Source organism: Chiloscyllium punctatum, chromosome 3, assembly GCF_047496795.1.
Source record: "Chiloscyllium punctatum isolate Juve2018m chromosome 3, sChiPun1.3, whole genome shotgun sequence".
NCBI classification, from domain to species: Eukaryota; Metazoa; Chordata; class Chondrichthyes; order Orectolobiformes; family Hemiscylliidae; genus Chiloscyllium; species Chiloscyllium punctatum.
In genome coordinates, this window is record NC_092741.1 from 18,165,503 (window position 1) to 18,189,398 (window position 23,896).

Below are 23,896 nucleotides of genomic sequence, written 5' to 3' on the forward strand. Positions count from 1 at the left end.
GAGCAGAAGTGAGGACAGGACTGGAACACAAGAAGAATTTGTTTAAAACATACAGGAAAGTTGTGTAAAGGATATAATGTTCATCTCTGTAAGGAGCCCACACTACCCTCGGCTGTTGAGGTTGGGAGTTTTTGCTATTATTTTATGTATAAGTTGTATGCCGCTGTTAATAGGGGTATTAACCACAAGGGACAAACACACAGGCGAGGGAGAAAGTCCCAAGAATGAAAGGTCAATAGGACAAGAGGCGGACAAATGTTTAAGGGAGGCGGGGAGCCAGGTACACATCAAACATGATAAAAACCATGGTACAACATACCAGTTTGACTTATGCAAAGTAATTGATTGTGGCCAAGATACAGGGAGCTGGAGGGAGTATGATGTATATCTTTGCTTCTATGCCATTTACTATGACCCACTCCCGTCATGGGATCATGTATTAACATGAACTGGGGTACGATGGACACCCAAGAAGTCGTCACCCTCGGATAATAGATGGAAAGTTCAAGACCATGTGAGCCTAACTAAGGGGAAACTCGATCATTCCTCAGAGCTAAACAACTCCACTCTTGTTAACCCTGACAAGATTCGATATTAACCCTAGTCCCAAAGAGGTACAGATTTACTGTGGGAGTGATGACAGAAGCTTTTATTTTGTAATGGGTGTAAATCAATCTGGAGTGGATACCATGGGACTAGTGAAGGTAACTTTAGTGGACCCTCCTACAAGCCAGCCACAAACTGAAAACACAACAAGTATGGTGGTAGGACCAAGTTCAGGAGTCGTGGTAATAGATTACAACAACCTCACGAGAAGGGACGTTACTAAATTAGCCACCGGGTACGGGGATAAGAATCTATGGCTGGACTGGATGACAGCGACAGCAACTTCAATGAATATGAGTAATTGCATCGCGTGTTCCTCGGCCAGGCCAACCCTATTTACTACCCCAGCCCCATTGTTCCCTAATATAGACCCAACAGGATTTCACTGCATGATGGCCCTCACCATGCAGGCAGACCCTCCAAATTGTACCACCTTAAGTGCTATTTTCCCACCTGTAAAGAATTCCACGTTACCTCCAGTGTTTACCCCAAGGGCCAACAATTACACTTATTTCGCTCGAAGGTCTAATACAATCTTGGGAGACATACGCGCTGACTGGTGTCAGGATACGATTAATGTAACTGGCTGGCAGAATGCTAGCACAATGGTTTGAGCCAAAGCTGATCTTTTTTGGTGCTGTGGAGATAGAACACTATGGTAGTCTACCTCCAGATTGGTCTGGAACCTGTGCAATGGTCAGGCTAGGGGTACCCTTATTCCTCTTAGGAGAACGACAACAGAGAATAAATCCGCATGCACGAAAACGCAGGGATTTGTTTGATGTCACTTCTGGCTCAACCACTTACATAGATGCAATAGATGTTCCCCGCGGTGTACCTGATGAATATAAATTGGCAGACCAGGTAGCAGCAGGATTTGAGAATCTCCCAATTATCAGTGTTCTATTCCCAGTTACACCGAATAAAAACATCGACTGAATTAACTATGTACATTACAATGTACTTAGGCTAGCCAATAGAACTAGAGACGCGGTGGCGGGAATCTCTGAACAACTGGCAGCGACCTCATTGATGACAGTACAAAATAGAATGGCCTTAGATATGTTGTTAGCAGAAAAGGGGGGAGTGTGCTCTATGTTCGGAGACCAATGTTGTACGTTCATTCCCAACAATACAGCACCTGATGGCTCGGTAACTAGAGCCCTGGAAGGACTAAGAATCTTGTCTGAAGAAATACATGAACATTCCGGTATTGACAACCCTCTAGGAGGTATTTTCAACTCATGGTTTGGGAAATGGAAAGGATTGATTGTGTCTGTGTTTATGTCCCTCATTGGTATGATGACTGCGATAGTGTTGTGTAGATGTTGTTGTATCCCCTGTATTAGATCTCTGTTGAACAGGGTAATTATCACAGCAATTGAAGGGAAGGCTCCCCCACCCTACCAGATGTCACAGATGGAGATGGAAACCATGGCTCTAACCGGAAGGGGAGACGATGCATCGGAGAGCGAATGTGATGTATAAAACTAGTTTGTTGGTCTCATTTTAATGAGACCAAAAGGGGGCTTTGTAAATATATGGCTTGGTGCGAGTGTAAATATACTCGGCCTTCGGGAGCCTTTGATGATGTATCTGTTTCGCGCGCGAGGAGGAGGTCACATGGTGCTCTGTTTCGCGCGCGAGGAGGAGGTCACATGGGGTCGGACATCCGGGAATGCGGGAAGGCGGAGAATGGAGTCAGATCAACAGCCAATCAGAAGACAATCCCACCTCAGTGATTGCATGTTGTTTTGTATTGTATAAAAGACTGGGTCAGGGACAGGAATAGGTGGTACTTTGTGAACTGACCCACTTTGTAGTTTGTCAGGGACAGAAAGGTCTAGGCCCAGAGCTTTGTATACTTTGTCCACTTACTGCTAAAATAAACTAAGAGTGTGAGACCGAATATCTTCTCCTATTGCTTCATTTAAAGAACACGCAGGACTCGGCTCACACATAGAAGAAAGTAAGCTGGTAGATTGAGCCAAAGACCTACACTATGTATGTATATCTGCGTGTGTGTATCTATACGTGTCGATGTATGTATATCTTTGCGTGTGTGTAATTGTATGCGTCTATGTATATCTGTGTGTGTGTATCTGTATGTGTCGATGTATGTATTTCTCTGTGTGTACCTGTATGTCCCAATGTATGTATATCTGCATGTGTGCATCTGTATGTGTCTATGCATGTATATCTGCGTGTGTGTATCTGCATGTGCCTGTGTATATCTGTGTGTGCATCTATATGTCTCTATGTATGTATATCTGTGTGTATGTCTGTGTATGTGCCTATGTATGTATATCTGCGTGCGTGTATCTGTATGTGTCTGTGTATCTCTGCGTGCATCTGTATGTGTCTATGTATGTATATCTGCACTTGTGTGTATCTGTATGTGTGTATGTATGTATATCTGTGCGTGTGTATCTGCATGTGTCTATGTACATATATCTGTGTGTGTGAATCTGTATGTGTTCATGTATGTATATCTGTGCGTGTGTGTATCTGCATGTGTCTACATATGTATACCTGTGTGTGTGCATTTGTATGTGTCCATGTATGTATATCTGCATGTATCTATATGTGTCTATGTATATCTGTGTGTGTGTATCAGTGTGTGTCTATGTATGTATATCTGTGTGTGTGCATCTGTATGTATATCTGCGTGTTTGTATCTGTATGTGTCTATGCATGTATATCTGTATGTATCCCTGTATGTGTCTATGTATATCTGTGTGCGTGAATCTGTATGTGTTCATGTATGTATATCTGTGCGTGTGTGTATCTGCATGTATCTACGTATGTATATCTGTGCATGTGCATCTGTATGTGTCTATGTATGTATATCTGTGTGGGTGTCTATATGTGTCTATGTATATCTGTGTGTGTATCAGTGTGTGTCTATGTATGTTTGTCTGTGTGTGTGTCTGTATGTATCTATGTATGTATATCTGTGTATATCTGTATGTGTCTATGTATGTATATCTGTGTGTGTATATATGTATGTCTATGTATGTATATCTGTGCATGTATGTATTAGTATGTGTCTATGTATATGTGTGTATCTGTATGTGTCTATGAATGTATATCTGTTCGTGTGTGTATCTGCATGCATCTAAGTATGTATATCTATATGTGTCTATGTATGTATATCTGTGTGTATATGTATATGTCTATGCATGCATATCTGTATGCGTGTATCTGTATATGTCTATGTATATATGTCTCTACGTGCATCTGTATGTGTCTATGCGTGTATATCTGTGTGTGTATGTGTATGTGTCTATGTGTATCTGTGCGTGAATGTATCTGTATGTGTCTATGTATGTATATCTGTGTATGTGCAACTGTATGCGTCTATGTATGTATATCTGTGTGTGTATCTTGTGTCTATTTATGTATATCTGTGCGTGTGCATCTGTATGTGTCTATGTATGTATATCTGCACTTGTGTGTATCTGTATGTGTGTATGTATGTATATTTGTGCGTGTGTATCTGCATGTGTCTATGTACATATATCTGTGTGTGTGAATCTGTATGTGTTCATGTATGTATATCTGTGCGTGTGTGTATCTGCATGTGTCTACATATGTATACCTGTGTGTGTGCATTTGTATGTGTCCATGTATGTATATCTGCATGTATCTATATGTGTCTATGTATATCTGTGTGTGTGTATCAGTGTGTGTCTATGTATGTATATCTGTGTGTGTGCATCTGTATGTATATCTGCGTGTTTGTATCTGTATGTGTCTATGCATGTATATCTGTATGTATCCCTGTATGTGTCTATGTATATCTGTGTGCGTGAATCTGTATGTGTTCATGTATGTATATCTGTGCGTGTGTGTATCTGCATGTATCTACGTATGTATATCTGTGCATGTGCATCTGTATGTGTCTATGTATGTATATCTGTGTGGGTGTCTATATGTGTCTATGTATATCTGTGTGTGTATCAGTGTGTGTCTATGTATGTTTGTCTGTGTGTGTGTCTGTATGTATCTATGTATGTATATCTGTGTATGTGTATCTGTATGTGTCTATGTATGTATATCTGTGTATATCTGTATGTGTCTATGTATGTATATCTGTGTGTGTATATATGTATGTCTATGTATGTATATCTGTGCATGTATGTATTAGTATGTGTCTATGTATATGTGTGTATCTGTATGTGTCTATGTATGTATATCTGTGCGTATGTGTACCTGTATGTGTCTATGAATGTATATCTGTTCGTGTGTGTATCTGCATGCATCTAAGTATGTATATCTATATGTGTCTATGTATGTATATCTGTGTGTATATGTATATGTCTATGCATGCATATCTGTATGCGTGTATCTGTATATGTCTATGTATATATGTCTCTACGTGCATCTGTATGTGTCTATGCGTGTATATCTGTGTGTGTATGTGTATGTGTCTATGTGTATCTGTGCGTGAATGTATCTGTATGTGTCTATGTATGTATATCTGTGTATGTGCAACTGTATGCGTCTATGTATGTATATCTGTGTGTGTATCTTGTGTCTATTTATGTATATCTGTGCGTGTGTATCTGTATGTGTCTATGTATGTATATCTGTGCGTGTGTATCTGTATGTGTCTATGTATGTATATCTGTATATGTGTATCTGTATGTGTCTATGTATGTATATCTGTGTGTGTGTATCTGTATGTGTCTATGTATGTATATCTGTGTGTGTGTATCTGTATGTGTCTATGTATGTATATCTGTGAGTATGTATCTGTATGTGTCTATGTATGTATATCTGCGTGTGTGTATCTGTATGTGTCTATGTATGTATGTCTGTGTATGTGCATGTGTGTGTCTATGCATGTATATCTGTGCGTGTGTGTATCTGTATGTATCTATGTATGTATATCTGCATGTATGTGTATCTGTATGTATCTATGTATGTATATCTCTGTGTATGTCTGTGTATGTGTCTACGTATGTATATCTGTGTGTGTCTGTATGTGTCTATGTATGTTTATCTGTGCATCTGTGTGTGTCTATGTATATCTGTGCATGTATGTATTAGTATGTGTCTATATATGTATACCTGTGTATGTGTGTCTGTATGTATCTATGCATGTATATCTGTGTGTGCGTATCTGTATGTGTCTATGTATGTTTATCTGTCTGTGTGTCTATGTATATATATCTGTGCTTGTGTATCTGTATGTGTCTATGTTTGTATATCTGTGTGTGTATCTAAATGCGTCTATGTATGTATATCTGTGAGTGTGTATCTGTATGTGTCTATGTATGTATATCTGTATGTGTGTGCATGTATCTATGTATGTATATCTGTGTGTATGTATCTGTATGTGTCTATGTATGTATATCTGTGTGTATGTATCTGTATGTGTCTATGTATGTATATCTGTACGTGTGTGCATGTATCTATGTATGTATATCTGTGTGTATGTATCTGTATGTGTCTATGTATGTATATCTGTGTGTATGTATCTGTATGTGTCTATGTATGTATATCTGTATGTGTGTGCATGTATCTATGTACGTATATCTGTGTGTATGTATCTGTATGTGTCTATGTATGTATATCTGTGTGTATGTGAATCTGTATGTGTCTATGTATGTATATCTGTGTGTATGTATCTGTATGTGTCTATGTATGTATATCTGTGTGTGTGTATCTATATGTGTCTATGTTTGTATATCTGTGTATGTGAATCTGTATGTGTCTTTGTATGTATATCTGTGCGTGCGTGTATCTGTATCTGTCTATATGTTTTTCTGTGTGTGTGTATGTGTCTATGTATCTATATCTGTGCTTGTGTGCATGTATCTGCATGTGTCTATATATGTATATCTGTATGTATGTATCTGTATGTGTCTATGTATGTATATCTGTGTGTATGTATCTGTATGTGTCTATGTATGTATATCTGTGCGTGTGTATCTATATGTGTCTATGTTTGTATATCTGTGTATGTGAATCTGTATGTGTCTTTGTATGTATATCTGTGCGTGCGTGTATCTGTCTATATGTTTTTCTGTGTGTGTGTATGTGTCTATGTATCTATATCTGTGCTTGTGTGCATGTATCTGCATGTGTCTATGTATGTATATCTGTATGTATGTATCTGTATGTGTCTATGTATGTATATCTGTGTGTATGTATCTGTGTCTCTGTCTGTATATTTGTGTGTATGTGTATGTGTCTATGTATGTATATCTGTGTGTATCTGTATGTGTCTATGTATGTCTGTGTGTGGATAGAATGACTGTCTCAGTTTCCCAGTTTTCACTGTCATGCCATTCAGCAGTGTTGTCATTTGTACAGAGTAGGGGGTTACTCTCAGTAATGTGGAGTGTTACTCTCAGTAATGTGGCGTGTTGCTCTCAGTAATGTGGAGTGTTACCCTCAGTAATGTGGCATGTTACTCTCAGTAATGTGGAATGTTACTCTCAGTAATGTGGAGAGCTACTCTCAGTAATGTGGCGTGTTACTCTCAGTAATGTGGAGTGTTACTCTCAGTAATGTGGAGAGTTACTCTCAGTAATGTGGAGTGCTACAGTCAGTAATGTGGAGAGTTACTCTCAGTAATGTGGAGTGTATATCTCAGTAATGTGGCGTGTTACTCTCAGTAATGTGGCATGTTACTGTCAGTAATGTGTGGAGTGTTTCTCTCAGTAATGTGGAGTGCTTATCGCAGTAATGTGGCATGTTACTTTCAGTAATGTGGAGTGCTACTCTGAGCAATTTGGAGTGTTTCGCTCAGTAATGTGGAGAGTTACTCTCAGTAATGTGGAGAGTTACTGACAGTAATGTGGTGTGTTACTCTCAGTAATGTGGCATGTTACTCTCAGTAATGTGCAGTGTTTCTCTCAGTAATGTGGAGTGTTTATCTCAGTAATGTGGCGTGTTATTCTCAGTAATGTGGCATGTTACTCTCAGTAATCTGTAGTGTTACTGTCAGTAACGTGGTGTGTTACTCTCAGTAATGTGGAGTGTTTCTCTCAGTAATTTGGAATGTTACTGCCAGTAATGTGGAGTGTTACTCTCAGTAATTTGGAGAGTTACTCTCAGCAATGTGGCGTGTTACTGTCAGTAATGTGGAGTGTTACTCTCAGTAATGTGGCGTGTTACTGTCAGTGATGTGGAGTGTTACTCTCAGCAATGTGGCGTGTTACTGTCAGTAATGTGGAGTGTTACTGTCAGTAATGTGGTGTGTTACTGTCAGTAATGTGGAGTGTTACTCTCAGTAATGTGGCGTGTTACTGTCAGTAATGTGGAGTGTTACTCTCAGTAATGTGGAGTGTTACTCTCAGTAATGTGGAGTGTTACTGTCAGTAATGTGGCGTGTTACTGTCAGTAATGTGGAGTGTTACTCTCAGTAATGTGGCGTGTTACTGTCAGTAATGTGGAGTGTTACTCTCAGTAATTTGGAGAGTTACTCTCAGCAATGTGGCGTGTTACTGTCAGTAATGTGGCGTGTTACTGTCAGTAATGTGGCGTGTTACTGTCAGTAATGTGGAGTGTTACTCTCAGTAAAGTGGAGTGTTACTGTCAGTAATGTGGAGTGTTTCTCTCAGTAATGTGGAGTGTTACTCTCAGTAATGTGGAGTGTTTCTCTCAGTAATGTGGAATGTTACTGCCAGTAATGTGGAGTGTTACTCTCAGTAATGTGGAGTGTTACTGTCAGTAATGTGGAATGTTACTGCCAGTAATGTGGAGTGTTACTCTCAGTAATGTGGAGTGTTACTGTCAGTAATGTGGAGTGTTACTCTCAGTAATGTGGAGTGTTACTCTCAGTAATGTGGAGTGTTACTCTCAGTAATGTGGAGTGTTACTGCCAGTAATGTGGAGTGTTACTCTCAGTGATGTGGAGTGTTACTGTCAGTAATGTGGAGTGTTACTCTCAGTAATGTGGAGTGTTACTCTCAGTGATGGGGTGATATTCTTAGTAGAGCCATATAGCACAGAAATAGACCTTTTGGTCCAACCAGTGCACGCTGACTGGATATCCCAGAATGACCTAGTCCCATCTGTCTGCATTTGACCCATATCCCTCCAAACCTTTCCTATTCAAATGTCTTTTAAATGTTGTAACTCTGCAGTATATTTGACAGACTCATTTTATGTGTAAAAAACTTGTCCCTCATATCCCTTTTAAATCTTTCTCCTCTCAACTTACAAAGATATGTGCTTTAGTTTGGAACGGCCCCATGTGCGGGGAAAGACCTTTGCTATTCACCTTAGCCATGCTCGTGTGTCAGGTCAGCCCTCAATCTCCTACACTCCAGTGAAGAAAGTCCCAGCCTATCCAACCTATTTTTGTATCCCCAACCCTGCATTCCCAGCAAGATCCTGGTCAATCCTGTCTGAACCCTCTCCAGTTTAATAATATCCTTCCTATAACAGGGCCACCAGAGCTTCACTCCAGAAAAGGCCTCACTAATGTCCTGGACCATCTCAACATGACATCCCAACACCCACACTCAATGCTCTGAGTAATGAAGACAAGTGTACTAAACACCTTCTTAATCACCCTGTCTACCTGTGACACAACTTTCAAACAATTATGGACCTGAATCCCTGGGTCTCTCTGTCCGACATCACGACCCAGGACCCAACCACTAGCTATATAAGTCCCGCCCAGGTTTGCTTTACCCAAAATACAATATTTTGCATTTATCCAAATTAAACTCTATCTGCCACTCCTCAGCCCATTGACCCAATTGATTGCGATCTCTTTGTTATCTTCACTGTCCCCCATTTCACCAATTCTGGAGTCACCTGCAAACTTACTAACCATACCTCCTATATTCTCATCCAAATCATTCATATAAATGACAAACAAAAGTGGACCCAGCACTGATCCCTGAGGAACACCGCTGGTCACAGGCCTCCAGTCCGAAAAACATCCCTCCTCTAGCACTCTGTCCCCTACCATGAAGCCAATTTTGTATCTAATTGTTAAGCTATCCCTGAATCCCATGGGATCTAACTTTACAAATTACCCTACCCTGGGAAACCTTGTCAAAAGCTTTACTAACGTCCAAGTAAACAAGGTCTACCACTCTGTCCTCATCAATCTTTTTGGTAGCATTCTCAAAAGTCTCAATCATGTTTGTGAGATACGATTTCCCACAGACAATGGGGAAGTTTGCTCTTTGTAATGGAGTATTACTCTCAATTATGGTGATGTTATTCTCAGTAATGGGCTGTTACATCCAGTAATATATATTACCCTCAGTAATTTGGTATTAACCTCACTAACAGGGTGTTACTCTCAGTAACAGAAACGCCTTCTCAGTAAAGAGGGGGCTTTCCCTCAGCAATTGAATGTTGATCTGCTTAATGGGGATTACACACAGTAATGGGGATAACTCTCAGTAATGGGGATTACATTCAGTAATGTGGTTAATTTTCAGTTATGGGGATAACTCTCAGTCATGGGGATAACTCTCAGTAATGGGGATAATTTTCACTAATGGGGGATATTCACAGTAATGGGGATTACATTCAGTAATGGGGATAACTCATTAATGGGGATAACTTTCAATAATGTGGGCTACTCTCAGTAATGGGGATAACTGTAATGGGGATCACTCTCATTAATAGGGATTACATTCAGTAATATGGGTTACTCTCAGTAATGGGGATAACTCTCTGTAATGGGGATTACATTCAGTAATGGGGATTACTCTCAGTAATGGGGATAATTCTAATGGAGTTAACTTTAAATAATGGGGATAACTCAGTAATGGGGTTAACTTTCAGTAATGGGGGTTACTCTCAGTAATTAGGGATTACTCTCTGTAATGAAAGAGTACTCTCAGAAATGGGGATAACACTCAATAATGGGGATGATTCTCTGGATTGGGGATTACTCTCAGTAATGGGAATGATTCTTTGTAAGGAAGGATTATTCTCAGTAATGGGGATAACGCTCAGTAATGGGGATTACACACAGTAATGGGGATTACACTCCATAATGGGATAACTCTCAGAATAGTGATAACTCTCAGTAACAGGGATTACTCTCTGTAATGGGGATTACTCAGTAATGAGGATTACTCTCGGTAATGGGAATAACTCAGTAATGGGGATTACTCACTTTGGGAAAGGGCAATGTTAATGAGAACATGGAGATACAGGCTACAAGATTAGATGGGATTTAGGTTGACAAAGAGGAGGTTTTAGCAATTTAGGAAGATCTGAAAATAGTTGAGACCCCTGGGCTGGATGGGATTTATCCTCAGATTCTCTGGGAAGCCAGGGAGGAGATTGCAGAGCCTTTGGCTTTGATCTTCATGTCATCATTGTCAACAGGAATAGTGTCGACAGGGAGACTGGAGGATAGCCAATGTTGTTCCCTTGTTCAAGAAGGGGAGTCGGGACAACCCTGGAAATTATAGGCCAGTGAGCCCTACTTCAGTTGTGGGTGAGGTGTTGGAAAAGATTATAAGAGATAGAATTTATAATCATCTGGAAAGGAATAATTTGATTAGGGATAGTCAACACGGTTTTGTGAAGGGTAGGTCATGCCTCACTAACCTTATTGAGTTCTTTGAGAAGGTGACAAAACAGGTGGACTAAGGTAAAGCAGTTGATGTGGTATATATGGACTTCAGTTTGATAAGGTTCCACACAGTAGGCTATTGCACAAAATACGGAGTTTCAGATTTGAGGGTGATTTATCAGTTTGGATCAGAAATTGGCTAACTGAAAGAGGACAGAGGGTGGTGGTTGATGGGAAATGTTCATCCTGGAGCTCAGTTACCAGTGGGGTACCGCAAGGATCTGTTTTGGGGCCACTGCTGTTTGTCACTTTTATACATTTTCTGGATGTGAGTGTAGAAGGATGGGTTAGTAAATTTGTGGATGACACTAAGGTAGGCAGAGTTGTGGACAGTGCCAAAGGATGTTGTGGGTTACAGAGGAACATAGATAAGATGCAGAGCTGGACTGAGAAGTGACAAATGGAATTTAGATTAGATTATTACAGTGTGGAAACAGGCCCTTTGGCCCAACAAGTTCACACCGACCTGCCGAAGCACAACCCACCCAGACCCATTCCCCTACATTTATCCCTTCACCTAACACTACGGGACAATTTAGCATGGCCAATTCACCTAACCTGTAAATCTTTGGACTGTGGGAGGAAACCGGAGCACCCGGAGGAAACCCCACAAGACACAGGGAGAATGTGCAAACTCCACACAGTCAGTCGTCTGAGGTGGGAATTGAACCCAGGTCACTGGTGCTGTGAGGCAGCAGTGCTAACCACTCTGCCACCATGCCGCCCACATTGTGGAAAAGTGTGAGATAGTTCACTTCAGAAGAAGTAACTGGAATACAGAGTACTGAACTAATGGTTAAGTTCTTGTAGATGAGCAGAGAGATCTCAGTGTCCAGGTGCATAAATCCCTGTAAATTGCCATCCAGGTTGATAGGGTTGTAAAGAAGGCATATGGTGTGTTGGTGTTTATTGGTAGGGGGATTGAGTTTCAGAGCCACAAGGTCATGCCTCAGCTGTACAAGACACTGGTGCGGCCGCACCTGGAGTATTGAGTGCAGTTCTGGTCACTGCATTGTAGGAAGGATGTGGAAGCTTTGGCAAGGGTTCAGAAGAGATTTAATAGGATGTTGCCTGGTATGGAGGGAAGGTCTTATGAGGAAAAGCTGACGGAACTGAGGCTGTTTTTGTTGGAGAGGAGGTTGCGAGGTGACTTAATCAAGACTTATAAGATAATTATAAGGTTAGAAAGGGTGGAGAGAGCCTTTTTCCTCGGATGGTGAAGGCTACACAATGGGACATCGCTTTAAACTGAGGGGTGATAGATCTAGGACAGATATTAGGGGTAGTTTCTTTACTCAGAAAGTAGTAGAGGTGTGGAATGGCCTGCCTGCAACAGTAGTAGACACGCTGATGTTCTGGGCATTTAAATGGGCATTGGACATACATATGGGTAATAATGGAATAGTGTAGGTTAGATGGGCATCAGATTATTTACACAGGTCAGTGCAACATCGAGGGCTGAAGGGCCTGTACTGCGTTGTTACATTCTAGTGCTCAGTAATGGGGATTGCACTCTGTAATGGGGTTTGCACTCTGTGATGGGGATTACACTCTGTAATGGGGATTACACTCTGTAATGGGGATTATACTCTGTAATGGAGTAACTCTCAGTAATGGGGATGATTCTCAGTAATGGGGATGACTCTCAGTAATGGAGTAACTCTCAGTAATGGGGATGACTCTCAGTAATGGGGATGACTCTCAGTAATGGAGTAACTCTCAGTAATGGGGATTACTCTCAGTAATGGAGTAACTCTCAGTAATGGGGATTACTCTCAGTAATGGAGTAACTCTCAGTAATGGGGATGACTCTCAGTAATGGGGATGACTCTCAGTAATGGAGTAACTCTCAGTAATGGGGATTACTCTCAGTAATGGAGTAACTCTCAGTAATGGGGATGACTCTCAGTAATGGAGTAACTCTCAGTAATGGGGATTACTCTCAGTAATGGAGTAACTCTCAGTAATGGGGATGACTCTCAGTAATGGGGATGACTCTCAGTAATGGAGTAACTCTCAGTAATGGGGATGACTCTCAGTAATGGAGTAACTCTCAGTAATGGAGGTTACACTCTGTAATGGGGTAACTCTCAGTAATGGGGATTACTCTCAGTAATGGAGGTTACACTCTGTAATGGGGTAACTCTCAGTAATGGGGATTACTCTCAGTAATGGGGATGACTCTCAGTAATGGAGTAACTCTCAGTAATGGGGATGACTCTCAGTAATGGGGATGACTCTCAGTAATGGAGTAACTCTCAGTAATGGGGATGACTCTCAGTAATGGAGTAACTCTCAGTAATGGAGGTTACACTCTGTAATGGGGTAGCTCTCAGTAATGGGGATTACTCTCAGTAATGGGGATTACTCTCAGTAATGGAGTAACTCTCAGTAATGGGGATGACTCTCAGTAATGGAGTAACTCTCAGTAATGGAGGTTACACTCTGTAATGGGGTAACTCTCAGTAATGGGGATTACTCTCAGTAATGGGGATGACTCTCAGTAATGGAGTAACTCTCAGTAATGGAGGTTACACTCTGTAATAAGACCATAAGACCATAAGACCTAGGAGTGGAAGTAAGGCCATTCGGCCCATCAAGTCCACGCCGCCATTCAACCATGGCTGATGCGCATTTCAGCTCCACTTGCCAGCACTCTCCCCGTAGCCCTTAATTCCTCTAGACAACAAGAACCTATCAATCTCGGCCTTGAAGACATTTAGCGTCCCGGCTTCCACTGCACTCCGTGGCAATGAATTCCACAGGCCCACCACTCTCTGGCTGAAGAAATGTCTCCGCATTTCCGTTCTGAAATGACCCCCTCTAATTCTAAGGCTGTGTCCACGGGTCCTAGTCTCCTCGCCTAACAGAAACAATTTTCTAGCATCCACCTTTTCAAAGCCATGTATTATTTTGTACGTAATGGGGATGACTCTCAGTAATGGGGATGACTCTCAGTAATGGAGTAACTCTCAGTAATGGAGGTTACACTCTGTAATGGGGTAACTCTCAGTAATGGAGGTTACACTCTGTAATGGAGTAACTCTCAGTAATGGAGGTTACACTCTGTAATGGGGTAACTCTCAGTAATGGGGATTACTCTCAGTCTGGGGATTGACCTCCGTAATGAGGATAACTCTCAGTTATGGGGATTACACTCCATAATGAGGATAACACTCAGTAATGGGGATTACACTCAGTAATGGGGATAACTCTCAGTTATGGGGATTACACTCCATAATGGGGATAACTCTCAGTAATTGTAATAACTCTCAGCAATGGGGACAACTCAGTAATGAGGATAACACTCAGTAATGAGGATTACACTCAGTAATGGGGATAACTCTCAGCAATGGGGACAACGCTCAGCAATGGGGACAACTCAGTAATGAGGATAACACTCAGTAATGGGGATTACACTCAGTAATGGGGATTACACTCAGTAATGGGGATAACTCTCAGCAATGGGGACAACGCTCAGCAATGGGGACAACTCAGTAATGGGGATTACACTCAGTAATGGGGATTACACTCAGTAATGGGGATTACACTCAGTAATGGGGATAACTCTCAGCAATGGGGACAACGCTCAGCAATGGGGACAACTCAGTAATGAGGATAACACTCAGTAATGAGGATTACACTCAGTAATGGGGATTACACTCAGTAATGGGGATTACACTCAGTAATGGGGATAACACTCAGTAATGGGGATAACTCTCAGTAATGAGGATAACACTCAGCAATGGGGACAACTCAGTAATGGGGATAACACTCAGCAATGGGGACAACTCAGTAATGGGGATTACACTCAGTAATGAGGATTACACTCAGTAATGAGGATTACACTCAGTAATGGGGATTACACTCAGTAATGGGGATTACACTCAGTAATGGGGATAACACTCAGTAATGGGGATAACTCTCAGTAATGAGGATAACACTCAGCAATGGGGACAACTCAGTAATGGGGATAACACTCAGCAATGGGGACAACTCAGTAATGGGGATTACATTCAGTAATGGGGATTACACTCAGTAATGGGGATTACACTCAGTAATGAGGATTACACTCAGTAATGGGGATAACTCTCAGTAATGGGGATTACACTCAGTAATGGGGATTACACTCAGTAATGAGGATTACACTCAGTAATGGGGATAACTCTCAGCAATGGGGATAACTCTCAGCAATGGGGATAACTCTCAGCAATGGGGACAACGCTCAGCAATGGGGACAACTCAGTAATGGGGATTACACTCAGTAATGGGGATTACACTCAGTAATGGGGATAACTCTCAGCAATGGGGACAACGCTCAGCAATGGGGACAACGCTCAGCAATGGGGACAACTCAGTAATGAGGATTACACTCAGTAATGGGGATTACACTCAGTAATGGGGATAACTCTCAGCAATGGGGACAACGCTCAGCAATGGGGACAACTCAGTAATGAGGATTACACTCAGTAATGAGGATTACACTCAGTAATGAGGATAACTCTCAGCAATGGGGACAACGCTCAGCAATGGGGACAACTCAGTAATGAGGATTACACTCAGTAATGGGGATTACACTCAGTAATGGGGATTACACTCAGTAATGGGGATAACTCTCAGCAATGGGGACAACGCTCAGCAATGGGGACAACTCAGTAATGAGGATTACACTCAGTAATGGGGATAACACTCAGTAATGAGGATTACACTCAGTAATGGGGATTACACTCAGTAATGGGGATAACTCTCAGTAATGGGGATTACACTCAGCAATGGGGATTACACTGAGTAATGGGGACAACGCTCAGCAATGGGGACAACTCAGTAATGAGGATTACACTCAGTAATGAGGATTACACTCAGTAATGGGGATAACTCTCAGTAATGGGGATAACTCTCAGTAATGGGGATAACTCTCAGCAATGGGGACAACGCTCAGCAATGGGGACAACTCAGTAATGAGGATTACACTCAGTAATGGGGATAACTCTCAGCAATGGGGATAACTCTCAGCAATGGGGATTACACTCAGTAATGGGGATTACACTCAGTAATGGGGATAACTCTCAGTAATGGGGACAACGCTCAGCAATGGGGACAACTCAGTAATGAGGATTACACTCAGTAATGGGGATAACTCTCAGCAATGGGGATAACTCTCAGCAATGGGGATTACACTCAGTAATGGGGATTACACTCAGTAATGGGGATAACTCTCAGTAATGGGGACAACTCAGTAATGGGGATAACTCTCAGTAATGGGGATAACTCTCAGCAATGGGGACAACGCTCAGCAATGGGGACAACTCAGTAATGGGGATTACACTCAGTAATGGGGATTACACTCAGTAATGGGGACAACGCTCAGCAATGGGGACAACTCAGTAATGGGGATTACACTCAGTAATGGGGATTACACTCAGTAATGGGGATAACTCTCAGTAATGGGGATTACACTCAGTAATGGGGATAACACTCAGTAATGGGGATAACACTCAGTAATGGGGATTACACTCAGTAATGGGGATAACACTCAGTAATGGGGATTACACTCAGTAATGGGGATTACACTCAGTAATGGGGATTACACTCAGTAATGGGGATAACTCTCAGTAATGGGGATAACTCTCAGCAATGGGGACAACGCTCAGCAATGGGGACAACTCAGTAATGAGGATTACACTCAGTAATGAGGATTACACTCAGTAATGGGGATAACTCTCAGCAATGGGGATTACACTCAATAATGGGGACAATGCTCAGCAATGGGGACAACTCAGTAATGGGGATTACACTCAGTAATGGGGATAACTCTCAGCAATGGGGACAACGCTCAGCAATGGGGACAACTCAGTAATGAGGATTACACTCAGTAATGGGGATTACACTCAGTAATGAGGATTACACTCAGTAATGGGGATAACTCTCAGCAATGGGGACAACGCTCAGCAATGGGGACAACTCAGTAATGAGGATTACACTCAGTAATGAGGATTACACTCAGTAATGGGGATAACTCTCAGCAATGGGGACAACGCTCAGCAATGGGGACAACTCAGTAATGAGGATAACACTCAGTAATGAGGATTACACTCAGTAATGGGGATTACACTCAGTAATGGGGATTACACTCAGTAATGGGGATAACACTCAGTAATGAGGATTACACTCAGTAATGGGGATAACTCTCAGCAATGGGGACAACGCTCAGCAATGGGGACAACTCAGTAATGAGGATTACACTCAGTAATGGGGATTACACTCAGTAATGGGGATAACTCTCAGCAATGGGGACAACGCTCAGCAATGGGGACAACTCAGTAATGGGGATTACACTCAGTAATGGGGATTACACTCAGTAATGGGGATAACACTCAGTAATGGGGATTACACTCAGTAATGGGGATTACACTCAGTAATGGGGATTACACTCAGTAATGGGGATAACTCTCAGCAATGTGGATTACACTCAGTAATGGGGATAACTCTCAGTAATGGGGATTACACTCAGTAATGGGGATAACTCTCAGTAATGGGGACAACTCAGTAATGGGGATTACACTCAGTAATGGGGATAACTCTCAGTAATGGGGACAACTCAGTAATGGGGATTACACTCAGTAATGGGGATAACTCTCAGCAATGGGGACAACGCTCAGCAATGGGGACAACTCAGTAATGAGGATAACACTCAGTAATGGGGATTACACTCAGTAATGAGGATTACACTCAGTAATGGGGATAACACTCAGTAATGAGGATTACACTCAGTAATGGGGATAACTCTCAGTAATGGGGACAACTCAGTAATGGGGATTACACTCAGTAATGGGGATTACACTCAGTAATGAGGATAACACTCAGTAATGGGGATTACACTCAGTAATGAGGATTACACTCAGTAATGGGGATAACTCTCAGTAATGGGGACAACTCAGTAATGGGGATTACACTCAGTAATGAGGATTACACTCAGTAATGGGGATTACACTCAGTAATGGGGATTACACTCAGTAATGAGGATTACACTCAGTAATGAGGATTATTCTGTAATGGGGATTATTCTGTAATGGGGATTATTCTGTAATGGGGATTACTCTGTAATGGGGATTACTCTGTAATGGGGATTACTCTGTGCAATGGAGATAACACAGTAATGGCGATGAATCTCTGATGGGAGTAACTCTCAGTAATGGGGATAACATTCAATAATGGAGATTACTCTCAGTAATGGGGATTACACTCAGTGTTGGGGCTAATTCTCAGTAATGGGGTAACTCTCGGTAATGGAGATAACTCTCAGTAATGGGGATTACATTCAGAAATGGGGATAACTCTTAGTAATGGGGACTACCCGTGATAATGGGGATTACTCTCAGTAATGGGGATTACACTCAGTGTTGGAGTTAACTCTCAGTAATTGGGGGTAACTCTCAGTAATGGGGACAACTCTCAGTAATGGAGACAACTCTCAGTAATGGGGATTACCCGCAGTAATTGGGATAAATCTCAGTGTTGGGGATTACACTCAATAATGGGGGCAACTCTCAGAAATGGGGATAACTTTCAGTAATAGGGATTAGTCTCAGAATGGGGGTGACTCATAATGGGGATGATTCTATGTAATGGGGATTACTCTCAGTATTGGGGAAGATTCTGTGTAATGGGGATAACTCTCAGTAATGGGGATTACTCTCAGTATTGGGGAAGATTCTGTGTAATGGGGATTACTCTCAGTATTGGGGAAGATTCTGTGTAATGGGGATAACTCTCAGTATTGGGGAAGATTCTGTGTAATGGGGATTACTCTCAGTATTGGGGAAGATTCTGTGTAATGGGGATAACTCTCAGTATTGGGGAAGATTCTGTGTAATGGGGATAACTCTCAGTAATGGGAATGATTCCATGTAATGGGGATAACTCTCAGTAATGGGGAAGATTCTGTGTAATGGGGATAACTCTCAGTAATGGGGGCTACTCTCAAGTAATGGAGATGAATCTCTGTAATGGGGATTACTCTCAGTAATGGGGGCTACTCTCAAGTAATGGAGATGAATCTCTGTAATGGGGATAACTCTCAGTAATGGGGAAGATTCTGTGTAATGGGGATAACTCTCAGTAATGGGGATTACACTCAGTAATGGGAATGATTCCATGTAATGGGGATAACTCTCAGTATTGGGGAAGATTCTGTGTAATGGGGATAACTCTCAGTAATGGGGATTACACTCAGTAATGGGAATGATTCCATGTAATGGGGATTACACTCAGTAATGGGAATGATTCCATGTAATGGGGATAACTCTCAGTAATGGGGAAGATTCTGTGTAATGGGGATAACTCTCAGTAATGGGGATAACTCTCAGTAATGGGGGCTACTCTCAAGTAATGGAGATGAATCTCTGTAATGGGGGCTACTCTCAAGTAATGGAGATGAATCTCTGTAATGGGGATGAATCTCTGTAATGGGGATTACTCTCAGTAATGGGGGCTACTCTCAAGTAATGGAGATGAATCTCTGTAATGGGGATTACTCTCAGTAATGGGGGCTACTCTCAGTAGTAGGGGTTACAACCTGTAATGGGATGGCTCTGTAATGGGGACTACTCGCAGGAATGGGAAAACTCTCCGTAACGGGGACTACTCGCAGTAATGGGGATAACTCTCACTGTTGGGGATTATACTCAGTAATGGGGATGATTCTTTGTAATGGGGTTTGCTCTCAGTAAGGGGGATGAATCTCTGTAATTGGGATAACTCTCTGCCATGGGGATAACTCAGAAATGGTGATTACATTCAATAATGGGGGTAACTTTCTGTAATTGGGGATAACTCTGTAATGGGGATAACATTCAATAATGGGGGTAACTCTCTATAATAGGGGTAACTCTCAGCAATGAGGGATTACTCCCAGTAATGGAGCCAAGTCTCAGTAATGGAGATAACTCTGTTGGGGATTACACTCAATAATGGGGGTAACTCTCAGTAATGGGGATAACTCTAACGGGGTCACTTTCCTCTGAGTACATCGTCCTGTTCTCTTTCTCACCCAGAAGTCTGTTTTGTAGTTGGATGTGTTGGAATTTGCCCTCTGCTGACCAGAGCGTTCCCCCTCCCCCTCCTCTCACTCACAGCAGGCGATGTGAGGCTGCGGGAGCTGTTGTGCTACTTTGTGATGCGCTGGCGTCACAAAACACCCATTTCCTCTGCTCCTTTCCAAATCTTCCCTTCCCAAAGGGCCAAGTCGGAACTGAAGCCAGAGAAGGAGCTGAAAACCTCCCAGCCATGGGGCAGCAGCAGATAGACAGCCAATAAAAACCATCATTCGTCCAGTGTACAGGAGTTCGCAAAATCTTCACACGGGCTCTTTGATAACAGCAAGGTCTGGGCTTGGTATCCATGGTGAAGGGTGGGCTGTGGGCCTAGTCTCTGTGATTGCAGACTGTCAGCTCTGTGTAGATGGCTGCTGTGATGCAGATTCAGGCTCAGCCTCCAGCAATGGGATTCCTATGTGGGAGGAACAAAAGCTGCAATTAAAGGGAAAAGCACAAGCCCCATGTCAGAGGCCTCGGCCAAACTCCAGGCTGACGCTCCAGCGCAGTAGCCAGGGCAGCACAGTACACAGAGCAGCGCAGTACCCAGGGAAGCGCAGCACCCAGAGCAATGCAGTACATAGAGCAACGCAGTACCCAGGACAGCACAGTACACACAGCAGAGCAGTACCCAGGACAGCGCAGTACACACAGCAGAGCAGTACACAGGGCAGCGCAGTACCCAGGGCAGAGCAGTACACAGGGCAGCGCAGTACCCAGGGCAGCGCAGTACACAGAGCAATGCAGTACATAGAGCAACGAAGTACCCAGGACAGCGCAGTACATACAGCAGTGCAGTACACAGGGCAGAGCAGTACCCACGGAAGCGCAGTACCCAGGGCATCACAGCACCCAGGGCAATGCAGTACATAGAGCAGCACAGTACCCAGGGCAGTGCAGTCCACAGAGCATTGCAGTAGACAGGGCAGCACAGTACCTAGGACAGCTCAGAACCCAGGGCAACGCAGTACCAAGGGCAATGCAGTGCACAGGGCAGCGCAGTACTCAGAGCAGCGCAGTACCCAAGGCAATGCAGTACCCAGGGCAACGCAGTACCCAGGGCAGCGCAGTACCCAGGGCAGTGCAGTACCCAGGGCAGTGCAGTACCCAGGGCAGCGCAGAACCCAGGGCAGTGCAGTACCCAGGGCAGTGCAGTACCCAGGGCAGTGCAGAACCCAGGGCAGCACAGTACCCAGGGCAGTGCAGTACCCAGGGCAGTGCAGAACCCAGGGCAGCGCAGTACCCAGGGCAGCGCAGTACCCAGGGCAGTGCAGCACCCAGGGCAGTGCAGCACCCAGGGCAGTGCAGTACCCAGGGCAGTGCAGCACCCAGGGCAGTGCAGTACTCAGGGCAGTGCAGTACCCAGGTTAATGCAGTACCCAGGGCAGCGCAGCACCCAGGGCAGCAGAACCCAGGGCAACGCAGTACCCAGAGCAATGCAGTACCCAGGGCAATGCAGTACCAAGGAGAGTGCAGTACCAAGGAGAGTGCAGTACACTGGGCAGCACAGGACCAAGGACAGGGTATTACCCAGGGCAGTACATTACTAAGGGCAATGCAGTGCCCAGGGCAGTGCAGAACTGTTGGAGTGTATTGAACTGTGTCCCCTCTCAGCCAGGTGTAGTGGGTGTCATTTTGAACAAGACCCTAAGACCATCAGAAACAGGAACAGGAGCCTGCTCCACCATTCATTAGGATTATGGCTGATCTGACATTCCTCACATCCACCTTCCTGCCCTTTCCCCATCACCTTCCGTCTCCTGACTGATCAAGAATCCATCGATCTCTGTCTTAAATGTATTTATACCCCCACAGCTCTCTGTGGCAAGGAGTTCCAAACACTTCACCCCTCAGAGGGAAATAGGTCGTCCTCAGCTCAGTCTCACATTGGTGCTCCTTTGTCCTGAGACTGTGCTGTCTGGTCCTAAACTCTGCTGTGAGGGAAACATCCTCTGAGCACTGACCCTGCCAAGCCCCTTAATGATCCCGTAGGTCTCAATGCCATTTGAAGAGCAGCGAGTTATCCCCAGGTGTCCTGGACAATATGAATCCCTCAACCAATATCGCAAACCCACATTGATACAATTGCCTGATGTCCCCTCAACACCAAAACCCTCCTAGATTCGAGAACGTTCATGGTAGAAGCTAGGAGAATGTTAGCTATCATCCTGTCACTGACCCACGCTCCAGCCATCACTCACCCCAATGACTCACTGCTTTCCTAAAGCAGGGGGCAGGCTCGATGCCACTTTCCCCAATCACCCAATGCTTACCATCAGCCAAATAGCCCTTCTCCCCCAACATATTCAATATTATTATATCAGTTAAAGAGAAACGACAAAAAAAATTGAGTCTCCGAGCACAGAAACAGACCCTTTGGTCAGACTATTCCACGTTCACCATGTTCACAAACTAAACTAGTCCCTTCTGCCTGCACTTAGCCTATGACCCTCCACACCTTTCCTATACATGGACTTATCCAAATGTCTTTTAAACATTGCAACTGTATCTGTACTCACCACTTCCTCTGGCAGTTCATTCCACACATTAACCACTTTTTGCATAAAAACGTTGCCCCTCATGTATGTTTTAAATCTTGCTCCTTTCACCTTAAAAATATGCCCCCTAGTTTGGAACTCCACCACCCTGGGGGGAAGACTCTACTATCTATGACCCTCATGATTTTATAAACTAAGATGGTCACTCCTCGATCTCCTACACTCCAGGGAAACAAGCCCCTCCTGATCCAGCCGACTTTCATACCTCAACCTTCCATTCCCAGCAACATCCTGTAAATTATCTCTGAACCCTCTCCAATGTAATAATATCCCTTCAAGTAGATAGGTGTTCATTGGGAAACAGCGAAGGAACAGTGTAGATTAATTTTAGGATAATGTTGGAAAACAACAATGAACACCTGGGGGAGAGCCGATTTCAATGGGTTCAGGACAGAACCAAACCAAAAACTGGGCAGCGAAACAGCAGCCGAACAATGGGCTAGACCATAAAACCATGAGGAACAGGCCATTCGGCCCATTGAGATCTTGGCTGATCTGATAATCCCAATCCATTTTCCAGCTTTTTCCACATTACCCGGGATTCCCTTACTGATTAAAAATCTGTCTATGCCAGTCAATTCCACAGATTCATTCCTCTTTCTATCTTAAATGTGCAATCCCCTATTCCAAGATTATGTCCTTGTTTCTGGACTCTCCCACAAGAAGAAACAGCCTTTCCACATCCACCCTGGGTCAATCTCCCACAAATCTTGTACTTTTCAATAGGATTGTCTCTCATTCTTCTCAGCTCCAATGAATACAGGCCCTAGCTAACCAACCTCTCCTCATAAGACTGACCCTGCATATACCCTCTATACCTGATAATCAGCCTTCAGGGAGGAAATAGTTTGGATACAGTAACGGCACGTTCCCTCAAAGGGGAATGTTTTGGCAAGCAAGCAACCTCCTTGTAAATCTTTTCTGAACCTTTTCAAGTTTAACATCATCTTTCTGATAGCAGGGAGACCAGAATTGCACACAACATTCCAAAAGTGGCCCAACCAATGTCCTGCACAGCCGCAACATGACCTCCCAACTCCTATACTCAAAGCACTGACCAATAAAGGCGA

The 23,896-nt window shown here is 43.2% G+C and overlaps 1 protein-coding gene and 1 long non-coding RNA gene across 5 annotated transcripts in view; one reads left to right on the top strand and one right to left on the bottom strand.

Moving 5' to 3' along the window:
• The window catches only part of LOC140456513 (uncharacterized), an 81,396-nt gene that overhangs the window by 48,946 nt on the left and 8,554 nt on the right, over positions 1–23,896 (top strand). The gene's annotated exons all lie outside the window — the stretch shown is intronic.
• susd4 (sushi domain containing 4) overlaps positions 19,065–23,896 on the bottom strand; it is a 231,690-nt gene continuing 226,858 nt past the window's right edge. For all 4 annotated transcript variants that reach the window (XM_072550737.1, XM_072550741.1, XM_072550736.1 and 1 more), the window contains one exon: positions 19,065–20,683. In XM_072550737.1, coding sequence (XP_072406838.1) covers positions 20,622–20,683 — 62 coding nt within the window. In that variant the 3' untranslated portion in view covers positions 19,065–20,621. The remainder of the gene's footprint in view (positions 20,684–23,896) is intronic.